The 24721-nt window shown below is 38.2% G+C and overlaps 1 protein-coding gene across 2 annotated transcripts in view; it reads right to left on the bottom strand.

Moving 5' to 3' along the window:
• Window positions 1-22194, bottom strand: part of ppp2r5eb (protein phosphatase 2, regulatory subunit B', epsilon) — a 41888-nt gene extending 19694 nt beyond the window's left edge. The window contains exons 1-3 of one of the 2 annotated variants that reach the window (XM_008398657.2): window positions 21616-22194; window positions 7203-7366; window positions 827-1023 (exon numbers count right to left, since the gene is read on the bottom strand). In XM_008398657.2, coding sequence (XP_008396879.1) covers window positions 827-1023; window positions 7203-7366; window positions 21616-21644 — 390 coding nt within the window. In that variant the 5' untranslated portion in view covers window positions 21645-22194. Of the gene's footprint in view, window positions 1-826; window positions 1024-2681; window positions 2827-7202; window positions 7367-21615 lie in introns of those variants that run through there. The other variant, XM_008398662.3, reaches the window with a different exon arrangement.
• Between the last annotated feature and the right edge of the window lie 2527 nt (window positions 22195-24721).

Genomic DNA, 24721 nt, shown 5'->3' with positions numbered 1-24721 from the left:
ATACAAAAGCCAGCTGGAGTTTGTGACTGCGCTATGGAGAAAATTTAGCCAGAGGAGCAGAAGAAGAAAACTCACCTTCTCATGTCTGACATAACGGAAATAAAAAATAATCAGCAGATCTATATCTTCTGAATGAATGTCACTCAAACAGCAGTCTCATAATCTTATACTAGGATTCACTAATCCTTTTTTCTTAATAAATTTCCTGTTTTAAGGACTGGTAGAAATTAGAGTAAAAAAAATGCTCTTTTGTCAGAAGTTCTCCACATAAGGACAAAACAAAAGACTCATTTTATTTTTGCTTTTCCGACTTTATAATTATGACCACTTAGCCTGCTAATATACTGATTTACATAGACAATGAAAACACCCCCGATTATCATTATTCTTCTGGTTCATGTATGTAATATCGGCCTAATTGTTCTTTACCTATAAATGCTGTGGGTATTTATGATACAATAGGCTATTCATACATTAATGGGCAGTTTGATATTACCCATATTGGATCTCAGCATTGAATCCCCTGGATATAAAAATATATGGACTCATAATAGAAGTTAAAATTTCTATATTTTGACCATAATTTAAACATTTAATTGTTTTAGAAGCTTTAAATTTTCCCTTAAATCAGTTCACCACAGAAAAAAAGAAACCCTGCATGCCAGGGTGGCGTTGTTGAAGCAGTGCTTTTTATCCAGCCGATACTTTATAGGAAATCTGCCACTGAAAGGAACAATAAGAGTTGTAGGAAAAATGTGAAACTCAAAGGCATGCGTGCTTTTAGGTGACCCACAACTAAGCAGAAGTGTGTGGTTGACCTGCTTACCATTTTGACAACTTCTGGATAGGCCTGCTCTGTCAGGTAGCCACGGCTGATAGTCACATAATCCACCAACTCGTTGAGCGTTGAACGCTTATACTCTTTCATCTTGAGGTCCGACAGCGTGTCCATGAAGTCAAAGACAGTACAACACTGTTGGAGCTTCTTTAAGAACAGTTCCGGCTGCTCTGGTACTGGAACGTCTGCAAGCACAAACAAAACACAAAAAGCAACAGTGAGACAAAACCAAAGAAACAGAGGATGAAGTGTACAAGCAGATAAAGTCACATTTCCTTACAACATTGCAAATTTACTTGAATTTTAAAAAAAGGTTTCTGCTCAGTGAGGAGAATATTGGAACACGGAACTTGCTAAAATAGTATGCGATTTTATTTTTTGATGTTCAATCGATACACATGCAAATGTACATTTTAAATTGGGATCCATCTTGATTGAGAGTCTGATGCACCCATTTCTAATAACTGCACAGTATTTTCTATTATAGTCTTGTACAGTATATTATTATAATCAGTCAATTTTCTAATATATCGTTTTTAATACCAAGAACTTTCTATGTGAGCCTTCATATCTGTTGCTGCCGTTACACCAGTTTGTCCTTACCAGAACAATAAAGGTTGTTTCTATCCTATTCTAACGAAGGTCTCATCCCTTTTATTCCATAATCCCAGGTCTATGAGCTACAACATCAAAGTCCATGATCTGGAAATTGTGTAGTCTGGAAGGACAAAGTGATCCATAACGGAGAGTTTGTGCTTCAGTGTTTGTGGAACTCATGTGAAAGGGACTTTTTTCAGCATCATATTGCGACAGTTAATGGACAGTTTGTGCACTTTGAAGTACAAGTTTTGGGATGCTATGTTATTCAAAAAAAAAATTTATTTAATGTGTACTAGATTTGGAGACGAAAGATTAGCTTTCATTTTCCATTGTGTGTAGTTTACTCTGACTTCGTAACAAACGTACTGAGTGTTACTCCTCTGGGGTAACCTGTGTGTGAGCAGGACCTTTATTAGACTTAAATCATTCAAGCAAAACTTGCAGCTGCTTAAATGTGTTGAATTCATTTTGGGAAGATCATTTCTAAGCAAATGTCTCAAAAATAGACTTGTGATTACATCTTTGACAAGTGGGAAATACGCAAAGGAAATAATTTGTGCAAAATTTTAAGATCCCTTTAAGAGTTTTTATTACGGACCAAAGCAAATACATAAACAACTCAAGGTAACTTTTTCATGTTCAGCTTGCCAAATAATTTTAGCAAGGTCTGTCAACTCTGGCGTCTGACTCAGACGTTTAAGTTACCCAACAGAATCTCAGACAGCAGGGTTCATCTTTAAATTCTTTTGAGTCAAATTTAAGTTACATTTACACTTTGATGAATAAGCTGGTAGAGGTTACTGTAGGAGGAAAGCTTTGATTTTAAGTGGTTGAACAAGCAACAAGCCTGTTTCAGGAACTTAAACGTTCTTACTGCAACAACGATTAAAGAAGCAATGAATTAACATATCTGTGTCATAACTACACAAAACTTTAGTTGCTTACAAGATGAAGATGACCGTCTTGTTCCACATGCTTTGCTCCAAACCCAAACCTTCCCAGACAGGAATGATGATCAAATGCACTACTCGGACTGAAGCCAGCTCTTGACTTTACTTCTAAATGCTTATAAAAAGCAGCTGTTTTCCGTTAGTCCTTTTCAAGTTCACCTTTGCACACATAAGAGACAGACAGGGTTGTCTGGTAGAAGACGGCTCCTGACAGCAGAGGCTAACTTTAACACACCATGCTATGCTGCCAGCTACGTGTTCACAAGACTCCTTCAATGCAAACTGTAACTCACTTAATCAGATTTCCTTCCTCAAGTAGGAACCAACAGCTGAAAGAGGCAGTCATGAATGTGACTGTGGGAATTAATTTGTGCAAAATATGGACAAGAGGCTTAAATAATCCAGTCTCCTCTGATGACTTGTTTGTGGCGAGTGGAGTTGGAAAAATGTAAAGAGACACCACATGGATCAGGTTTCTCTTGAAGGGAGGACGGGCATGGTGGGGAAGACGGCAGCATGTCGGTGGTCTTCATTGGCCACACAGAGCTGGAGAGGAGCCCCAGAGAGAAGCTAGGCTGGGCAGCATTGTGCACCTATTTTAGCTCCTCATTTTTTTAAAAACTTGTTGCAGAGTGAATTTGGAGACAGATCTGCTCTCAAACATGAGCGCCAGCATGTAGACACTACACACTGTGGGGAAATCCTGACATCACCAGCCAAACAACAATATGGGCCCACAACAGAGAAGGTGTGGCCTTAACGGCTCTGCCTGGTTGAGCCGAAGTGCCAAGATCTGTTCTCAACGCTGCAGCTGCGTGACGAAAATCGTGTCATTTTCTTCTCAGCCTCATGTTCTTTGGCCCTTCTTGTCACAATTCCACTGGTGAACTTTTCATCCCAGGTTTCATGCGTATTTATGTGGAAAGCAGCACTACTCGGCTTCCATGACCTGCTGTTCTGACAATCTGTAAGGTAGGACAGAACATGTTTTTCAGTCAGAGAGCAGACTCTGAGGAGCAGTGGTCAGAGGCTGTAACTCCTTCTGCTCAGTTCTGGTCCAATGAAGTGGGAAAACTGCTCAACAAAGTCTCCCCTTTTATCCCCTTTTCTTTTAATGATGAGGAGAAAACAAAATGACATTTTTCAGCCTGACTATCATGATTTCCGACGACGACGACAAACTTAAGAACTTATAGTAGTTGTTCCTCTCTGCCATGGTTACTAATTCTGTTGTACATCACACAAAGAGCATCATGACATTATTGCAGTGGGAGGGGGAGCTTGGTTTGCTCAGCCTTGTGGGCTGGAAAAGGTCTGTGCGAAAATGAACATCTGAAAACCACGTGACCGCACATCGGCAGTGGGACTTCAGTCTAACAATGTTGGACCCTTTAGAAGATGGAAGATGAAAATCCTCATTTTATAAGATGAGCAGAGGGTTTCAGTCACTTAAATAGAGCTCACATTTTTGAGAACTTTGTACTGAGCAAAGCCGTTTCTCAGGTGATGAGTGCGGAGAGATCCTAGATCATCTTGTCAATATTTTGACAGAACAATGCATGGGGTAAAAATTTATTTTGTAGCAGCAAACTTTGGTTTATATTATGGTAAACTTAAGTCCACGCTTCTCCCTTTGGTCGTTTACTAGAACAGCAAGCCTCCTTCTTTGATCTGACCGCTCCCGGTGTAATCCCCGTTGGCCCAGAACAGTCAGGTAGCCCTCGATGGAGACATTGGCATCAGGAATGTCTCTGTAACAACACCAGTACTCATTCAGTCTCCTGACCAGCACTGTTAATTCCTCCATCTTGTTAACCATTGATCTTACGTTGCCCATGGTAAAGGAGCAGAGAAATAGCTTGCATCTCTTCTTCTTCATAAACCTTTGTTGTTTCTTTCTTATTGCTCTCCTCTGTTTCCTTCTCTGCAACCTCAAGGTGTTCTCCAGATCTCCAAAGGGAATTCTGTGGCCGGCCAGCTTCATCCAATCAGCTGATCCTTGCTGTAAACAATGCAGCCAAGTTGTTGTGCCCAGCACCGCAAAGAAAAAGAAAAAAGAAAAAAAAAAAAAGCATCTCAACAGAGAAGAAGAAGAAAAAAAAAAAAAAGACAGTTGACCCTCCCCCTGACCCTCTCCTAAACTACTTGATAAAAAGACTGGCTTTGTTCTCGAACCTTTGGAGATCGTTGTTCTTTATTTAATGTTTCATAATATAAACAACATTAATGGCAAAACTTAGCAACAGTCGCATCTAGGCCTGTCGCGATAAACGACAAAATCAATTAATCGCACAATAAATTAAACCTATCGACCTCGTTTTAATTATCGGCTTTATCGTCTCTTCCTGCCTTTTTTTCCTTTCTGTTGATGACACTGAATGAAAAAGGCTCAACTCCGGTGCTCTCCACTGACCCTCCCTTCCTATTTTCTTAGTGTAATGTCCAGCTTACACTACACAAGTTGTCGGCCCATTTTCAAAACCTGACAGACCACACCTTAGCCGACAGAAATCCTAGGTATAACGGTTCGATCGGGTTCGATCGTGCTGTGTGGTGTCCAGTCACCATTATTTGCCATTTCCATTAAATCAGTGTCAAAAAGTCTTGAAAATATATTATCGTTTATCGCAATAATTTTTTAGACAATTAATTGTCCAGCAAAATTTGTTATCGTGACAGGCCTAGTCGCATCAGAGTTTCTTCAGTTGGAGGCTTCTTCAGACTCACTGTAATACTGACCTCTACAGGAGGTCTGGCCTATAGCATCAGGATCAACAACTCTGAAGAAATTTGTATTAGTTACAATATTTACACTCCTTGTGGAATAAAGGGCATGTCTTCAGATTGAATACTTTTGAAAGGTGTTATAATTTGAAGTTTTTGTTTTACGTTTCACTCACATCCTCTTAAATAACCACATATGATGCAAGTACCGTAGTCACATTCAATAACCTAACTATTTATCCAATCAATCATCCATAAGATTAGTAAATCAGTTCTACAATTAATCTCTTTGCTAAAGGTATGCTCAACTAACAACTGTCATAACAGATATGAACAGAGAAGAGAACACAGGGCAGACCATAAACAGTGAGCTGGTCAGCTTATGATAACTCAAGGTAAATAAAAGGTAGAATGGAAAACGCCAACTCTGCTGCTGGGAAATGAGCACTTTGCCCCATATTAAACCGTTTATTGACTGCAATCCACAGCTCCTCATTGGATTTATCATTGTAATTACATTGCCTCAAGCCCAGAGCACAGTCAGATTATGTGGAGCATCAGAAGTAATGTGCCGATAAGGAGTGAGGACTCAGAATCCTGCTTGACTATTTTGACATTTTCTATCGCTATCCTACTATGATCAAGCTTTGTTTATTTCACTCCACTTCTTACTGGGCAGCGGTCATAACGTTTTCCATCACATTGGATTCCATTTTTAATTCACAAACTGATTAGAATTGATTCCTAAACATTCCTTGTGCCGGTGGTAGCATCGCTGCCAAAATTCCCCCTTCAAAAGAAAGGGTTGTTTTATGTTCGCTTACATTTTCATTTATATTCTGCATTTTCTTTGACTCATTAAACGTTGTGTGATTTTGTATAGAAATTTTTAAATGTAGTGACTTCATAAAGTAAAAAAAAAAATAATACATATGCCCCTCCACAAAACAAAAGAAAAAGAAGAAAATGTGGAATATCATCTATGATATCTTTATTGACTTATATAAAATTTATTGTGATATCAAAGTAGGGGTTGTTGATATCGCCCACCCCTACTTTGACCTTATTAACACTCAGCTCAAAGTGAGTTGAATTTTATGACCTACTGTCTCAATGTGGTGGGCAGGTCTGAGTCTGGACAGTGACCTGACCTCCTCACCTTTTTCTTTGGTCTTGATACTCCCTCCCTAAAGTGTGATGCTACTCTGTTCTACGAAACTGCTGTAATGCCTTTAAAGTTCTGTAAATCAGATTTGTTTTCTCTATGTTTTCTTATTTAATTAGTTTATCCCTTTTTGTTTCTTTGTGAGTAGCTAAATTGCTTGCCAGTAGTTCAGGAAAGAGGATATTAACAGAATAATTCATTTGTAAAGTTGGGCTGTTTTGTTCTCAGACTTAATTAGAAATAAGTGCGTCAGTGATCATTCCTTGTTGTATGAAGAGTTTCCTCTGCCAGTGGTCTAAATTTATTGCTTCATGAGAGGCTAAGTTTGGCATATGACTCCAGAGATACGGGTTGGTGCCCCAATTTCATCAATATTTCATTTTATTAATGATTTAATAATTAATTATTGGTTACAATTATTAATAATTACAAAAGCCAAATATCAAGGCAAATTCTGATTCCCAACAATTTGATGACACCACATGAGATTGATACAACATTTTGGTTTCCAGATTTCCGACTCCCAACAATCACATTATGTCAGTTATTGCAGCGGCACAACACACTTTAGAGAAAGATTGGAGATAAAAGTTCAACACTGCTGGAGGTTTGGGACTATAATAGAAACAGAAAAGATTTCTCTTCTGGAAAGATTACCAGTGGACAGTTTTTACAGTCCATGTGTGAGTTAGCCCCTAAATGACTTTCAATAAGCATGTGTAATAATGCTCAGTGAGGTCACTGGTGACTTCAATCAGACTATATCTGAGAAGACATAGAAAGCCATTTACATCAGGCCTTCTCAGAGCTATTTTTGCAAGCAATTCTAAACAGAAGAACTTGGTTTTAATAGCTAGCTCTAGATAAATAAAGAATTGGCTGCAATTAATATCCTGCTTTCAGCTTAACACATGGTCATTCTCACCTTTGAGCAGTGGCAAAGGCGTGAGCTCTATGGGTTTGCCTTGGGAGCGGAACTGGGACGAACTCTGTGATCGCTTCTGCTTGGCCTTCCTTACAGACTTCCGAGAAAATCCGTCCACTTTGTCCACCGACGGAGATGAGGTGGGTGCCGAGGACATAGCCCTGCTGGGAGAGACATGGAGGTGGGAGGTTACATATTTGTTGTTGCACCTGAATTTTCCCTTTGCAGGACAAAAAAAGAGTGTTCCTATTAGGGGATGCTGTAGTGGCGCAGGGGCAAAGCACGACCCACGTATTGAGGCCTTAGTCCTTGTGGCGGTAGTCGCAGGTTCGATTCCCGGCCTGGTGACATTCACCGCACCTCCCTCCCCTCCCTCATCACCCACCTTCCTGTTGAACTACCTTCAAATAAAGGTCACTAGAGCCAACAAAACATAAAAAAAGTGTTCCTATTATATTCTCATAGTTTTCATTCACATTTCATCTTTATGTCCACTGACAGGAAGTTACTTTTCCAACGCAACGCTACACCTTGCCGTAAGTAGACAAGGCAAACATTTAAAATCTGTGTTAAACTACAGCTAGATGCCAGTTTTAATACAAAAGATACAATGAAAAGTCAGTTTGATAGCAGGGCCCAAAGCTTTTCTCCAGAGAGGAATCTGGGAATGTGAAAAGATTGAATCTGGTAATATCTGCTGTGCGATGGAGTTAATTGATAGACCGACTCCTTCCCCCAACAACATTCATGAAAAACAAAAATATGTAAAAAGGCAGCAAGACAAGGAAAACTTCTAAGGTGGAGCCCAGCCAAGTTCTTTAGTGCAGAGGAGCAGCAGCAGTCACATATAAAGGAGCTCATCACCCTATAGAGTGAGTGCATTTCATCCATTTATGTTCTTTGGGTGATTGATGAGCTGTGTGAGGGCAATCATTGGTTGCCGTTTTGGTAAAAGAATTCTCAGTGAATACGCCTTTCCTGACACAAACTTTATCAAGAACACACACACTGAACTAGGGCTGAAACGAATCATTGAGTAACTCAAGTAACTCGATTACAAAAAATCCTCGAGGAAATTTATCTGCCTCGAAGCTTCGCTAAATTTATTGTATTGTAATAAGCAATGCTGTTAAATACGCAGCACACTGGTCTAGCCGGAGGGTTTTTGTGTTGCACAACGCTACCACTTCCGTTAGCGCCTGGATCACATGTGCTAAGTTTGTAGCTATGGAGGGAACCGGAGAATGCTCAGAAGGAGAACCCCGAAAGCGACAAAAAATGTCAAAAGTTTGGGAACATTTTAGGCTAAACAGAAAGGACACCACAGTGCAAACAGAAAGGACACCACAGCGTACCAAAATGTTGTGATTTAATTTGACACCACAGCGTACCAATCTCACTGCAAAGCAGAATTGGCGTACCACAACAGCACAACATCAATGTTGCAGCATCTGAAGAGAAAACACCCGCTACATGCGTCCAACTCGTACACGGTTGCCAACAGGTAACGTTTATGTTCTCTTTACTAACTACGTTGTGTGATAATCTGCCATGTTATAGATGTAAATTGAGGCACATTACTTTGCTAACGTTACATCTACCGCTTAAACATAGCAGTTACTTAACCGGGTGTAGTGTAAATTGTATGTGAGGGTGGAACTGAGAGAAATTATGCATGACTTAATGTTAGTTTGTTAATAAAAATATGCAGCAACAGATTACAGGCATAAGCTGAAAAGCATTTATTTATTGGTCTCTTTCCATCCTGAAAAGTTAATCTTTTTTCTTCTCGCTACTGTTATGTATGAATTAGAAATTTTTGATTAATATTTTGTAGTAATTCTATATTTGTTGCACCTTAGACTTAAAATATATTGCATAAAATGCAGTATTTACTCATTTGTCTAAACTTGTTTTATTTTTAAATCAAGTATTTTCTTTATCTTTTCTGTTTGAACTTTAGAACAAAAAAGCAAGAGATTTGCTGTACTACTGATTTGAAATTTTACTGGAGGTTTAATGTTATTGCATTGTTATTATCGATAAAATGTTAAAGAGTTAAATGAGTTGTTTACTTACTTCTTTTACGTGTATGTGTATTACTCACTGAAGATAAATACATAAACTAAAAGCTGGAGTATAGACATTTTTATAAGCATGTTTGTGAGCCTGCCACTTTATTATTTGAATATAATTTAATATCTTAGTATAACTTTTCTTCAGGTTAAAGCAAACTACTGTTACAAGTAAACTTTCTAAACTACAAACATTTAATTGTTAGGGATGCTCAAAAAGGAGATATTGGACTGATCTGGACTAATTGCAGATTTGCCAATAGTTTATTTTATAAATTTTTTTATCCGATTACTCGATTAATCGTAAGAATAATCGATAGATTACCCAATTACTAAAATATTCGTTTACAACAGCCCTACACTGAACACGGCTTAAAGATGGATGTTGACAAGACTCACTAAGCTGGAAGAATGTGCAAAAAAAGGTTAAATGGTGTTACTGAAATGTGATGTGTTGTCAGAAATACCAAAGCTGCATATTTTTAAATCTAGAATATCTTGTGTTTTGTTCAAATGTAAAGTAAATCTAATGTGTTCAAAATATGTTGGAAAATGTTAGTAGCAAATTACAAATATAGCCTGACTAGGACGTAAAAAGCCAATGACCTTTACAGTAAGTGACTACTTACTGTAAAGGTCACTGTACAGGTCCTTCTCAAAAAAATTGTATATTGTGAGAAAGTTCATTATTTTCCATAATGTAATGATAAAAATTAAACCGTCATATATTTTAGATTCATTGCACACCAACTGAAATATTTCAGGTCTTTTACTGATTTAATACTGATGATTTTGGCATCCGGCTCATGAAAAACCAAAATTCCTATCTCAAAAAATTAACATATCATGAAAAGGTTCTCTGAACGAGCAGTTAACCTCATCATCTGAATCAACAAAGTAACTCTAAACACCTGTAAAAGATTCCTGAGGCTTTTAAAAACTCCCAGCCTGGTTCATTACTCAAAACCACAATCAAGGTAAAACTGCCCACCTGACTGCTGTCCAGAAGGCCATCATTGACGCCCTCAAGCAAGAGGGTAAGAAACAGAAAGAAATTTCTGAATGAATAGGCTGTTCCCAGAGTGCTGTATCAAGGCACCTCAGTGAGAAGGAAAAAGTGTGGCAGAAAACGCTGCACAACGAGAAGAAGTGACCAGACCTTGAGGAAGATTGTGGAGAAGGGCCGATTCCAGACCTTGGGGGACCTGTGGAAGCAGTGGACTGAGTCTGGAGTAGAAACATCCAGAGCCCCCGTGCTCAGGCGTGTGCAGGAAATGGGCTACAGGTGCAGCATTCCCCAGGTCAAAGGTCAAGCCACTGTTGAACCAGAAACAGCGGCAGAAGTGCCTGACCTGGGCTACAGAGAAGCAGCACTGGACTGTTGCTCAGTGGTCCAAAGTACTTTTTTCGGATGAAAGCAAATTGTGCATGTCATTCGTAAATCAAGGTGCCAGAGTCTGGAGGAAGACTGGAGAGAAGGAAATGCCAAAAGGCCAGAAGGTCCAGTGTCAAGTACCCACAGTCAGTGATGGTCTGAGGAGCCATGTCAGCTGCTGGTGTTGGTCCACTGTGTTTTATCAAGGGCAGGTCAATGCAGCAGCTATCAGGAGGTTTTGGAGCACTTCATGCTTCCATCTGCTGAAAAGCTTTATGGAGATGAAGATTTCATTTTTCAGCACAACCTGGCACCTGCTCACAGTGCCAACACCTCTGGTATTATTTACCATGGTATTACTGACCATGGTATTACTGTGCTCAAATGACCTGCCAACTCTCCTGACCTGAACCCCATAGAGAATCTGTGGGATATTGTGAAGAGAAAGTTGAGAGACGCAAGACCCAAAACTCTGGATGAGCTTAAGGCCATCGAAGCATCCTGGGCTCCATAACACCTCAGCAGAGCCACAGGCTGATGGCCTCCATGCCACATTGAAGGCTGCAAAAGGATTCCTGACCAAGTATTGAGTGCATAACTGAACATAATTATTTGAAGGTTGACTTTTTTGGTATTAAAACACTTTTATTGGTCGGATTAAATATGCTAATTATTTGAGATAGGAATTTTGGGTTTTCATGAGCTGGATGCCAAAATCATCAGTATTAAAACAATAAAAGACCTGAAATATTTCAGTTGGTGTGCAATGAATCTAAAATATATACAGTTTAATTTGTATCATTACATTATGGAAAATAATGAACTTTATCACAATATGCTAATTTTTTGAGAAGGACCTATATTTGTAATTTGCTAACATTTTGACTGAAGGTGCTGCAAACTCCAAGGAAATATGTGATATGAAGAGAAGACAATCAAATAAACTCCACTTCCTAGATTGATGACCAGTTAGTCCCCAACACCAAAACACTATATTAAGAAATAGGCCAGTACCACATTAAATTTCATTAAATTAATGCCTTGTGTTGCCTTATGCTGCTCCAATATGAGTGAACTAGATCAAGAGAGTTCAAAAACAAAGCTTAAGATTTAAATTTTTAATAATTTACAGTTAATCAAGTGTAACCGTAACTTACAGAAACCATAGTTATGGTGCTTCATAAACTTTCTTTGGATGCTATAAAACTTAACTGGCACTTCAGTTGCACTTTGCACAGCTCTTCCTACACCAAGATCTCATCACAAAGGACACAGCAGCCAATATGGTCTTTCTGTCCTCATGTCATTTGAAAACTAAAACTGACTGTCAAATGCAAAAAGAAAATGCAAAAAAGCACATGAAAATACGTCAAACATGGTGGAATGGTTTGGCTAACAGATGGTACACTATAAGTGGAGAATACAGACTTGAAGATTTTTTTGTACTACTATTGTGATAATAAGTGATAACTATGTATTATGTCTTTATTTGGCAACTATGTCTGTGACTGCATGATACAGCTGTCATGGCCTCACAAACAAATATGCCCATTCATGATGTATCTCTTTAGGATACCAGTCACATGTAGTGTAATATTCACACAGCATTTAATCATACTTTTCAATTCATTGATGCTCTCAGTGAGCAAACTAGAGAAAATAGTAAAGCTAACAATCCCGGACAAGGTCTTGTGGGCTTTTAGTCATCATTATTTGGAATTTATTATGACACAGATAACTCAAAAGTCTTAAAACATATTTAGCACAGTAAGTGGTAGATTGCCTGTACTTGTACAGCGCTTTATCAAGTCCAGAGGACCCCAAAGTTTTCCTGTGGAACTAGTTCCCAGTTTAAGGACAGACACCCTGAATCCTTTTAAGACTACAATTAAAACTTTAATACAGAACTTGGCAACAGAGCCATGTTCTGGTTCTACTGGAGGTTTCTTCCTGTTGAAGGGGAGTTTTTCCTCTTCACTGTCACTACATGCATGCGCGGTGTGAGGGATTACTGTAAAGTCAACAACTCAATGGCAGCAGTACACACTCGTTCAGGAGGAGTGAATGCAAAAAGTCAAAGACTCAATGCAAATCGCTGAGTTTCCTTAGATGGAAACTTTTTAATTTACTTTGAATAATTAATTAAGTGTACTGTACTGCTTGATAACGAGGATCAATTGGAATGTATGCATGATTAAATTGTTTTTTGTAACGTGCCTGGAGCTGACATTTGTTGTGAACTGTAATTTATTTTATAGAAATAAACTGAACTGAAACTGTATAAGGATGACACCTTATTTAGGACTCAAATCAAACAACTCAGGAATGTCCGGTGCAGAAAGCTCAGTTCCCTTCCTCTCAGCTGATCTCACTCATCAGAAGCTCCAGTCCAGTGCATTTTGCCGTTTATTAGTTTCTCCTCCAACGTTATATTCCATGGAATGAGGTTTTGATACACCAATCTGACAGGGTTCCAGAGGTCTGTAATTATAGCTACACCTCTACTGTAAGAGACAGAATAGGAAAAAATCCACAAAAGAAGAAAATCACATTGTGACCTGAACATGTGCTGCTTTTATCAGGACGACCTTCAAATACTGCAAGTGTGTTCCTTTGGTAACCTTTGAGACTGTAGTTTCTATAAGGTTACTTCAGGTCTCGTGTAATTCTGGGCTGATCCCTCAACTTTCATGATCACTGATTCTTTACGAGGCCAGATCAAGCATGGAACCCAGTATGATGTAGACTGGCCATCATTTGGAATTTCTTCCATTTTCTAATAGTCGCACCAACAGTTGCTGCCTTCTCACCAAGCTGTTCACCTGGAGCCCATTCAGCTGGAGGTCTACAGTGTTGTCCATGGCAACCTTAGCTCTTTGGTCTAATTGAGTGTGAGGACAGGTGTATTTTCAGAGGAGAGCATGACTTCTTGACCAACCAACAAGTCAGAGAGCCAGAATTACAGCTGGTTAGTAGGGCTGTAGTGATAAACTAATCTCACAATACACTACACGATATTCTGCTCACGATATTTGCCTTTAAGATTTTCTGAAAGATTTTAGAGGGACAGAGTGATTTTGTTGACATTTTGTGACTGCTGCATGTCAGTTTTAATGCACAAGTTGCAAGTTGTGCATTAAAAATTACATGTAGTGAAACAACCAGTTACAATTAATTAAATAATGAAATAAATTACAGTATTTTATATGAGTGAATAAGACAAAAAGGTTCCTTTTCTCCATAACCAAATACACAAAGCCACACAATTAGCAACAAAGCAAATGTATAACAAATAAACATTTATTCCACCATCAGTTCAATTAATTCAACTCAAGTCTATGAACAGTCACAAAATCACTGTCCCTCTAAAATCTTTCAGAAAATCGTAAAAATGTATCAAATGTAACAAATTGTATCATTTGCTGAACATTGTGATATGTATTGTATTGTGAACAAAATATATATCACATCGTGAGATTATTGTATCGTTACAGCCCTATGTGCAATGGAGTGTGATAGCTGTCATTTAATTCATGTGGATTTGACATAAAACTCAAAGATTTAATGTATCAATATTTGCAGATGACAAATTGATACTTGAGAAAAAAAATATTAATAAATATTGTAGAATTGATCAAATTACAAGGTCCTACTGGTTAATACCAAATACTTAAGTAAAATGGAAATTTATTTATTAGTCATAGATTGTGATTTTCTAGATTTTTCTTTAGATTCATTTTCTCACACTTTAGGTCGACCTGTGATTATAATTACAAACCTCTCCATTCAAAAGTTTACAGTATGTGAAAACAAAAAATGATTGTTTGATAGAGCTCTGTTATATCTAAATTACTTGCTTTTGAACAGAAAGACCTTTCAACGTCCGTGCGCTACGCATGCAAGCCCTTTTTTTTTCTTTACAATTATATTTTATATGACACTTGGAGAGGCTTTTAAATACCAATAACAATGTTCTGGCTGTTACACAAATGTTTCCTTATTTAATGCAATATTTTAAATAGAATGAAAAGCTAAAAACTGTATACATCTCACATTTTAAAAGATACTTCTGAAAAAAAATAAATCCACATTGTAAAAACAATTCATTCTGATCATATTTACTAAGAAAAAAAATAAACCAAATATATTGCATCTTTAAAGAATGCAATATCACATAGTGCTCCAAACAGCAGACTTTGGCAGGTTAGGCAGCTAGCAGCAGAACCAGAAGCATATTTTTAACTACACATGCAGAGCTCATGCCACCCTGTAACAGGTTAGACAGAATCTGGCTCCTGACAAGTCAAAATGAATATCTTGGATGACAAAACCCATCCAAGCAAACGAAGGTATTTCGGATGACCTAAACAAAATATTTATTCAGTCTCCCTCGTACGTCTTGGCATCACTTCTGCTCATAGGCTAAAACTGCAGGTTTTAGCCTATGAGTCAATTTCTAAAACAAAATCACAAGAGTGTTTTTTTTTTTGTTCGTTTGTTTTTTTCAATATTTTTAGGGTTACTTGTAGATGACTTATCATTCAACAGAATTGTGGGCTCATTCTACAAGATTCTGTTCCCCAACTGTAAATGTATCATTAAAAATTTAACATTTCTTGAATTTGACATTACTTTGAAGGGTTAGAGATGTCAGCAAAACGTGGATTCTGTTTAACAATCCTCTCAGGCTGCAGTAATTCCTTTTGTAGGAGCACTTTTTTCTATTAACCGTTTCCTTCCACTCAACTTTTAATGAGGATGCTTATCCTATGAACAACCAGCTGGTTTAGTAGTGACCTTGTCACTTGCCGTCTTTCTGGGCGCGTCAATGACCGTTTTCTGGACCCCTGTTCAGTAAGCAGTCTTCCTGTTGTTGAGTCTGACAGAGCATCAGTCTATCAGGAAACCTCTGCAGGTGTTTAAAGGCAATCAGCTGATTAGGGTATAACACCATGACTTTATAATATTCAACTCCTTCAAAATCCTTTAAGTCACCAAATTTGGTTTTTTGTCATCTTAAAACAATTATAATTTTTTTTTAAATTATTTCACTCTTATGAATCTTGAGTTTTACTTTCTAAAGTGAGTGATGAGAAATACTGAACTTTTTTCATGATATTCTATTTTTTAAGATGTACCTTTCAACACTGTTTGAGAACAAAGACTGTTGATTGAATGAAAAGAATTCTAAATTAACCAATACTTTGGTCATTAAAAATACAATTGTAGCTTATCCAAAACTTGATCCAATTTATATTTAATGTATTTGGTGCTGTATTGTCAACACACTAAGAAGGACAGACTTTACAAAGTACCATAAAGCTGTTCCACAACAGCATAATACATGTAGAGCTGGAAAAGTTTCAAACTGCTAACATTTTCAGGAGCTGTTTTTAACCATTTAGAACCATATATGGCTCTGGTTTATTCCAGCTGTTTGAAGCAAGTAGGAGCATGCTCACCCTCCCCCACCAGGCACTCCACATTATTATAACTGCAATAATCAATGTGATTTTTTTATATTTAACCTTTGTTTTACCAAGATAAAAACTTATTGAACTCAAACATCTGTTCTTTAAGGGAGTCCTGACATCACTTTCAAAAAACCACAACTTTTCTTTTTCAGTGGCATCATAAAGTTTTTTTATTTTTGTTTTAAAGTTAATACTAAAAGACATCATACCAGTCCATACGTGCCTAGTCTGACTAGAGGTGTATTATAAGTTAACCAATACAGTTAGGGATTTTAATTTTCACAATATACCAGACATTACAGTTTTAATATTTTGATCGTATTATTTTAAATGAGGAATGCACTGTGTGTGTGTGTGTGTGTGTGTGTGTGTGTGTGTGTGTGTGTATAGATGTGTTCACACTGGGTTTACCCTTTTCATTTTTATCATTCTGATATATATATAAATTTATTTACAAGAGGGTTTTTAATATATGTTTAATTCTGTGTGTATGTTTATGTGTATGCGATTATGTACATGTATGGATGCATAGACTTGTACTAGTGTTAATGTAAATATGCTTGACACAATGGTTGTGACATCTCTGTAATTAATCAAATAAATCAAATCAAATAGTGGAAAAGTTCAAACTGCACAGTACCTAGCTACTATGGAATTAAATAGTAAATCAACTGAGAAAAAACACGTGTGGATGGATTTACCAGTTCAGCTCCTCCACTTTGTTTCCAAGTGATACCCAGAAAAAAAATGTACTAAACTTTAGATTTTAAGGGCGATGAGGCCACGCCCACTAGCAATCCCTCTACAGAAACAACTCAACCCTCTATAGTTTGAATTCTAGCAGTAAGGGGCAAAAGATGCTACCACTTTAGACGATCTACATCAATTATGATGGTGTCCATTACATGTTATACACATACTGACCAATAAAACAACTGGTAGGTGGGTTGGGTGTGGAGTTTGGGGGCACAGCAAGGAAATAAAAAGAAACAGGAAAGGAAAAACAGCCAACATAGTGCACTGCAGGGTCCACAGTCCGACAGCCTGGTTTCTATCTCAAGAATCAAAGTTCACATCAGATTATTTGAGAAGCTGCAGTCTTGACAGGAAATATGAACTTAACTGTGAGTCAGTTTAAAGGCTTCTGCAGCGCCCAAGAATTAAACATCTGCTTTCAGACAGACTCTCAAAGGCCAGATCCACCGTATGAGACAGACCAGATCCAACCCAGACTACCCCCAGATCCAACCCACACCAGACCTAACCAAGATCTAACCCAGATCCAACGTAGGCCAGAACAGACCCAAACCAGACCAGATACAACCTACACCAGACCTAACCCAGACCACACCCAGATCCAAACTAGACCAGACCTAACCCAGACCCAACCCAGATACAACCTACACCAGACCTAACCCAGACCACACCCAGATCCAAACTAGACCAGACCTAACCCAGACCCAACCCAGACCCAGTCCTGTCACAATAAGCAATAAATCAATTTATCAAATATTAAATTAAAACTCTCAATTTCTATTCACATGAAATATTGTTTTCCTTTTCACTCTCTTCCAAGAACTGTGTGACAGCTGACACTTTTCTATTTGCCCTCTTTTGTTTATTTTGGGTATTTAAAATGTCTTTCAGTTTCAATGTTAAATGTTCATTAGAATTTAAAGTTTAATACTTGAAAATGTGTTCCCACATTATCACAATAATTACTGAGATGATTCATCGTCCACCAAAATTCGTTATTGTGGCAGGCCTATTCAGACCCAACCTAGACCACCTGGGAAAAGACACGAACCAGAACCAAATTATTACTGAACAATATATGAGGTCACACTGGTCATCACAATATTAGTGTGCAGATTAATCACAGCTGCAAAAAGTAATCCTTTTTGCAGATGTATCTTTTTGCAGCCGCCATATCTGGTGGGTTGTACATGCAACATGCAACATTTTTGCTTCATGTGAACTTGGAACTAACCCATAGAGGCCATGTTGCCCAGTTTTTCTCTTATTGTCAAATCATGACCTCTGACCCTTAGCGGAGGTAGAGCTTTACACCCTGAATGAGTCAGCGAGCTCCTGGAAGACGTTCTCTTGAGATAACACAAAACTAGTTTACAAGCAGACTGATCATTGTCTTCATGTGCAATTCTGCTAGAAAAAAAAATTCTCACCGCCAGCACAGAACCTGGGCTTTCTCCCCTTAACTTTGATTGTCTACAGTTGATTTTTGATGGGCCAATCAGAGGACACAAGGAGATGTTGTGAATGTTTACATTAATTTTCTGTGCTGTTTTAGATTAGCAGACTGCCAGTAGTTTTAGAAATGCCAGCGGAGGAAGTGAACAAAGCCATTCACTTCATGTTGGCCAGATACGCTTCCAGCTACTCAATTAACATCAACAGCCGCCTCGTTTGGATTGGCTCTTCTCTCTTCAGAGTGGAGGATGGTTGTTTACAGCATAGGCAACTTCCGGTAAGCTTCATAGTGGCAAACTAGCGAATAACATATGTCACAGGCAAACATAAGCAGTTGGGCAAGTTTAAACCTCAACACAGTCCACTCCTCCAGGAACCAATCATTTCTCAGAAGCTTAGAGCCCAGACCCTCTGGAAGAAGCAATGTGTAGAAGCTGCTGTTTTTTACCAGGCTAACTTACAAGTAACTTTTTGATATTGGAGCTTGTTTTAAGTCAAAAATTACTCAATATTGATGAAAAAGTACTAGTTCCACTGGTTGATTATTTTGCTTATTGGGAAAATATTAGAGGTGTGCCGATCAATCAGCCATCGATCATAATCGGCCGATTTCCGTGAAAAAGTGTATGATAGGTGATCGCCAATCACTGTTTCTTGTTGCCAATCACCAAAACCGATCACCTGTATCTTACTTCACAGTCTGCGTGTGCAGCTGAGCCCCCCTTTTCTTTACACTCCGCAAGAACGCAGCAGCGCTCCGAGAGTGAATGGCAGAAGTTTGCATGTTACGGCGGAAAATTACCTCGGGGCTGAAGCACTTCAAAATGCATCAACACACTGAATCTAATATGACATTTAAAAAACAAACACTTGACAGAGTATGGGTATACTGAGGCTCACTGCAGGAAAAAAAAAGACATCCAGATCGGTCAGTCAGCAGGAAAAGCAGCGCACAACTACCAACATTCACCCGGATTAGCATGGCTGTCAGAAAGCTAAACAAATAACCCAAAAGAATAATTAAAGTCAACGAGCTAGCAGTGTAAGACGCTGGTTCTGCTCTCGTTGTTGATCCACCACTACACGCTACTGGTAGAAATATTTTACAGGAGTTTCGTTCATGCTCCATCCGGCAGTGAACTCTCACTCCAAACATCTGCTTAAAGTTGCAGCATTAAACAAAATATTTTACATATGCATTAAAACTTTAGCTATGTTCTAACATAAGACAGATCTCTGAAAAATAATCAATCTCCTCTGCATCCTCCTGGCATTCTGCAGAATTACTCCAATCAGAACCAGCATTAATCAGCTAGTCATACTATCAGGAAGTTTTGATTCAGTAAATCAGGACTGTTTATTTGGATGCAACCTGCATTTGAATTTGAATGAATATTTCCTTTTGTACTCGACATTATTTGATATAGGCAGTGTTGTGATTTATTTGACTTGTGTATAATTTAGAGTACTAAGAACCTTACTGTTAAAGTCTGTTTTACTTAATGCAGGTTTTTCAGTTGTCCTTTTGACTGAAAAGCTGCTGTATTGTCCCTGCAAGTATTTTGCATGTTTTATGTCTAAATTAGGTGAATTTATTACCAGATAATTTTTTGATTTTGCCAAGTCACATAGTAGCATTTATACCTTAAGCAAAAAAAAAATAAAAATCAACAACCAATCCAAGTGATCGGCAATGATCAGTGATCGGAATCAGCAGCAAAATATCTGATTGGAGCATCCCAAGAAAATATATTATAAATTAAATAATCTGCCGGTGAAATAGTACTTCATCAATTAAGTTATTTAAAAACTTAAAATAAGCTCTTTCAGCTTTCTGAAAAGTTACTTGCAAGTTAGTTTTGTCTTATTTCAAGTGTACCAACATATGTGCACTAGAAAACAAATCAAAAATACTTAGTAAGATTTAGTGTTTTGCAGTGTATACATCTGATCAGCTAATTCATGATTCAACTAGAAAAATTACAAACTGAACTCTCATTGTGTTTTTTCCTAGTTAAATGGAGCAATGTCTTGCTTTTATTTTTTACACTCACAATTCTGCTATCTGCCTCAGAATCATACAGCATACACAGTTCAGCAAGTTTTACGTGTTTTGACCAAGAGCACACTGATAAGTGATGGAAGAAACTGGAATCAAGATCACTACATTTTGTTCCTGACTGCTCTTCCAGCTGAGCCATGGGTGTCCCACAGCTTTTACATTTTAACTTAGGCCAAGGTTTGCATGGATCCTATTTATTAATAAAGATTTGCTTATGGAAACTAAAAGCATAAAAGCTCTCAGAGAGAAAATACTTTTTTAACAGCATTGTAACTGAGGTTTGGTCCAATGTGGCATGTAAAAGACAACTATCTGGCATTTTATCAAAGGTTTATTCAATTGTTCATGGCAATGTGTGCAAAAGTTGAAAACAGTGAATCTTGATAACTATTCATAAATTTCAATGTAAAATTAACAAAATATTTCCCAAAATTTTTTCAGCTTGTTAATCAGTAAATCTCTGTATCCTTCAAACTTTCATTCATTGTTCTTTCACATGAAATTGTTTGACATTTTTAAAAAAAAGCCTCTCAAAAATGTTGTCGACAAGCTTATCACTAGCTGCTCTGGTGTCTTGATTTCATCTAGAAATTATATTTGAACCTTTGAACGTGCAGCTTGAGAGGACTTGATCAGAGAACAGAACGTTGTCCCGGGATCAGCCTTACGGGAAAGCCCAAAATGTATCGTAAAACCGATCCAAACAGCAGCAAGAATGTACATCTTCCATCATGAGCTAGAACAGCAAAGTAGTTCGTGTTGTACATGGGGTCAGAAATCAAGCCGTTAAATGCCAGGCGTCAGTTTGGCCATATTGGGCCTGCAGGAGCAAACTTGACAGCACATTAGCCAAGTGTTAGCTCGCTAGGAACGTTAGCTTAAAAATTACCTTGCACAGAGAATCACATAAGTGCCCGTAAGCTGCTTTAACATGGACCAGAGCAGAGCCACATTTAAATGTTTTACATATTCAGACAGAGTAACATATTAATAAAAAGACTTATGCTCGCTTAATAAAATATTATCTTAGGTCATTAGCCACAGTTAGCACGGCAGCTACCGGGAGCTAGCCTAAGTTGAGCGAGTAGCTGCAGTTTAATCGAGAGCAGCAGCAGCTAGCTTTGTGAGCAGCCAGCTAAAGGAACACAATGAACAGGCTCAAAACAGGAACTATATCAAATCTGAATTTAAATGTGTGTTGATGAGATAACATTACCTGGGCGGGCTTGGGCGATCACCCATCATCCCGGATGTAAATACAGGGACAGAGCTAATGATGCAAATGTTAGCTACAGCTCACACACTGACAGTGACCGGGCTGGAAGACACACACACCGTTCCGAGTCCTGACCCGAGTCCGGACCTGAGCAAGACTGGTTGGAACCTCTTCCGTCGTTGTACTTCGCCTTGATCCTCCACAGCTTGCAGTGAAGACTGTGGCGGAGACTTGTCTTGTGTCGGGATAACTGTCAGGCTAACTGTGCGGCTGCCTCCAGCTCGGTGCAAACAGCCTCTCCCCAGCAGCAAAATCTCGGCCTAAAACAGCCAAACCCACAAGCAGTTTTCCATCCAAATGGAAAATCCTTAAACTACCAATAACGAAACACGGCTCTACGCAACTTTTAGATTAACGCTATAACATTCCAGTTACCGGTTAAACTCTACGTCTCAAACAACACCCTGAATTTGTCGTGTTTTCCGTTGCTCGTTGTCGATTCAGAGTTGTTTCTTCTCACTCTATTGTCAACACTGCTGGGTCCAGACCATGGCACACATTACATAAATGCATATGAACGTGCTAGACGGGTGTAGGACAGCAGACGACGGCGATTGGCTACACTGCTCAGTGTCGAATCTTGTGATTGGTCCAATGAGCTTGCCAATAAAGGAAGAGGGCTAGAATCTCCGAATCCCGCTGGTTAGGTGGAGGAGAAGGGACACGAAAAAGACCGGGGCGGAAAGCAGTGTGGAGAGAGCGAATAGTCAATCGCTCTGCGTAAGGTCCCTCATGGATGTCCCACAAAACTATTCATTAATATTTGTTGAACTTATTCATTTTTAATCATGTCACAAACACAAATGACAAAGATTTGTAAGAAATTTATGTGACACACCAATATAAAAAATGCATAATTGTAGAGTGGAAGAACATTTATATTATGTTTTCTCCTTTTTTAACACCAAAAATCTGAAAAGTGTGGCGTGCGTTTGTATTAAAACCTCTCAATTCTGCTTCACTGAAATCAAATCTATTGCAACCACTTGGCTTCAGCTGTTACCTGCAAACATAAAAATGTGGACACCCCTTCAAGAGAACAAAATTTAAGGAAAACAAACTGACAGATTTGTTTGATGACTTTATTTATTTGATGACTTTATTAAGTAGTGCTTTCATGTGCAAGTTTTATAATAGCTTCTACTGGTAACCTTGAAATTATTTTTGACCAAATTATTTAATTTGACAAATCTATTAAATTTGTCTCCAAAATTGCCTCCTTTGACTGTATTTCAAAAATGAGGCTGCATTAGCTGATGCAGTTTTAACCTACCATTTTTAACCTGTAAACGCAACATCTACAATGCAATTATAACTGGGCTAGGGTTAGGTCCAATAAGTTCTATTTATGACATTTTGTGACAATGGCTTTCTGTTAAAGTCAGAAATCTGTACAAAGTACTTCTGATGACAAACAAAACCCCAACAGCTTAGCACTGTCATATTTATAAGACTGACTTATTGCTTACCACTCCACATGAGCACTAAACTCAAGGATTTGCTTTTTCAGCGCTCTGGATTTCACTTGTGTTTGAAGCCAATATACAGATAAGGGTGAACTGAATTAATCTGAATTCTGAGTATGCAAAATATTGGGTGTCCAGAGTCAAGAAAAAACAAAGACCTTCCTTTAGTCTTGTTACACCCCTGAATTTTACTAGGGGTGTAACAAGTCTAGTTTTCTTTTTATTATTATTATTGTTTATTTATTTATTGCTCGTTTAATTAACTTCAAAAAAAGCAGTATTAGTGACAGAGGAAGATAAAGATGAAACAGGTAGTGTATAAGTTTCTCTTATTACCAATTTATCCACTGAAACCTGGAAACTGGAATGCAATTCTGGAGGAAGAAACTGACTTAATCTCCATGAAAAACAAAAAAAACCTGGTGGGGATGGAGACTGCACAGACAACTGGACCCTGCACATCCCAGTGACACCATAATTAATGGAGATGAGATGAAATCCAAATATTACGCAAGTATAGATATTTGATTTACAGATGTCCAGTCTGTAAATCAAACATCCCATCCAACAGATTTGTTTGTTTTACACTACATTTGAAACAAAGCACAAGTTTGACAGTCGCTAATCTGTCCAGCATGAAGAAGCCAGAATGTCTGCCGAGCTGCAGAGAGAGAACATCTTCAAAACAATCTCAACAGACATTAGGAACAAATTTCCTAAGTTCCATAATTCTAGATTGCTTTGAGGTTTCCATTGAGAAGCCAAGCCTACAGATGGAACATGCAGAAAGACACACACTGCAGCAAATGTCTGTATTATTTGCAACAGCTTGCGTTGTGTTTCATTACTTTGGAAGGCTGCGGTGCCCAAATCAGAGACATCAATCTTGTCAGACACTCCTAGGCTCTGAATCCATAGTGAAGGGAGGCATCACCATGGTGACCAGATCCTCACCAACTGCATATACACCAGGCACAAGGATTTTGCTGCCTACTTTGATCAGTGGTGGGATGTTATTGTACTTATGTAAATTTTTCATGTATCTGTACTTTACTTAAGTATACTCAATCGTGGATACTTTCATACTTTCAACTTTTTTCAACTACATTTTACAGTAAGTATCTGTACTTTCTACTTCACTACATTTCAATAAAGCGTTACATTACATGTTACATCCAAGTCGCATTGCTCTTTTTTTAATTTGTTTGTTAGTTTGAAAGTAATCAATGGTGAGAGGAGAACTGGTCCATTAAACCACTGCAAAGCGGGAAAGTACCGTTAGATCCTTCTTCAAGACGAGCGAGGAGGCTGCGCAGCACCTGCAGAATCATTAACACCAAAATGGAGTCCAAGAAGGGTAGTCATCCAGAAGACCTAGAGCCTCATCTACATCACTGTAGAGCACCTGACTATTATCCCAGCAACATCATATTCACCTAAGAACTGCTTCAGCACCCTTCAGCCATGAATGATGGTGGAAAAATGTTAACAGAACAACACCTGTTGTACAGTTTTATGAAGAACAGTTCAAATACATTTCAGTTTGTGACCCTAAAACTGGGAAAGTAATTGTAAATGTC

The sequence above is a fragment of the Poecilia reticulata genome, chromosome 22 (assembly GCF_904066995.2).
Source record: "Poecilia reticulata chromosome 22, P_reticulata-male-v2, whole genome shotgun sequence".
NCBI lineage: Eukaryota > Metazoa > Chordata > Actinopteri > Cyprinodontiformes > Poeciliidae > Poecilia > Poecilia reticulata.
Note: the sequence above shows the minus strand (reverse complement) of the source record. Positions and strands in the feature narration are given on the sequence as shown.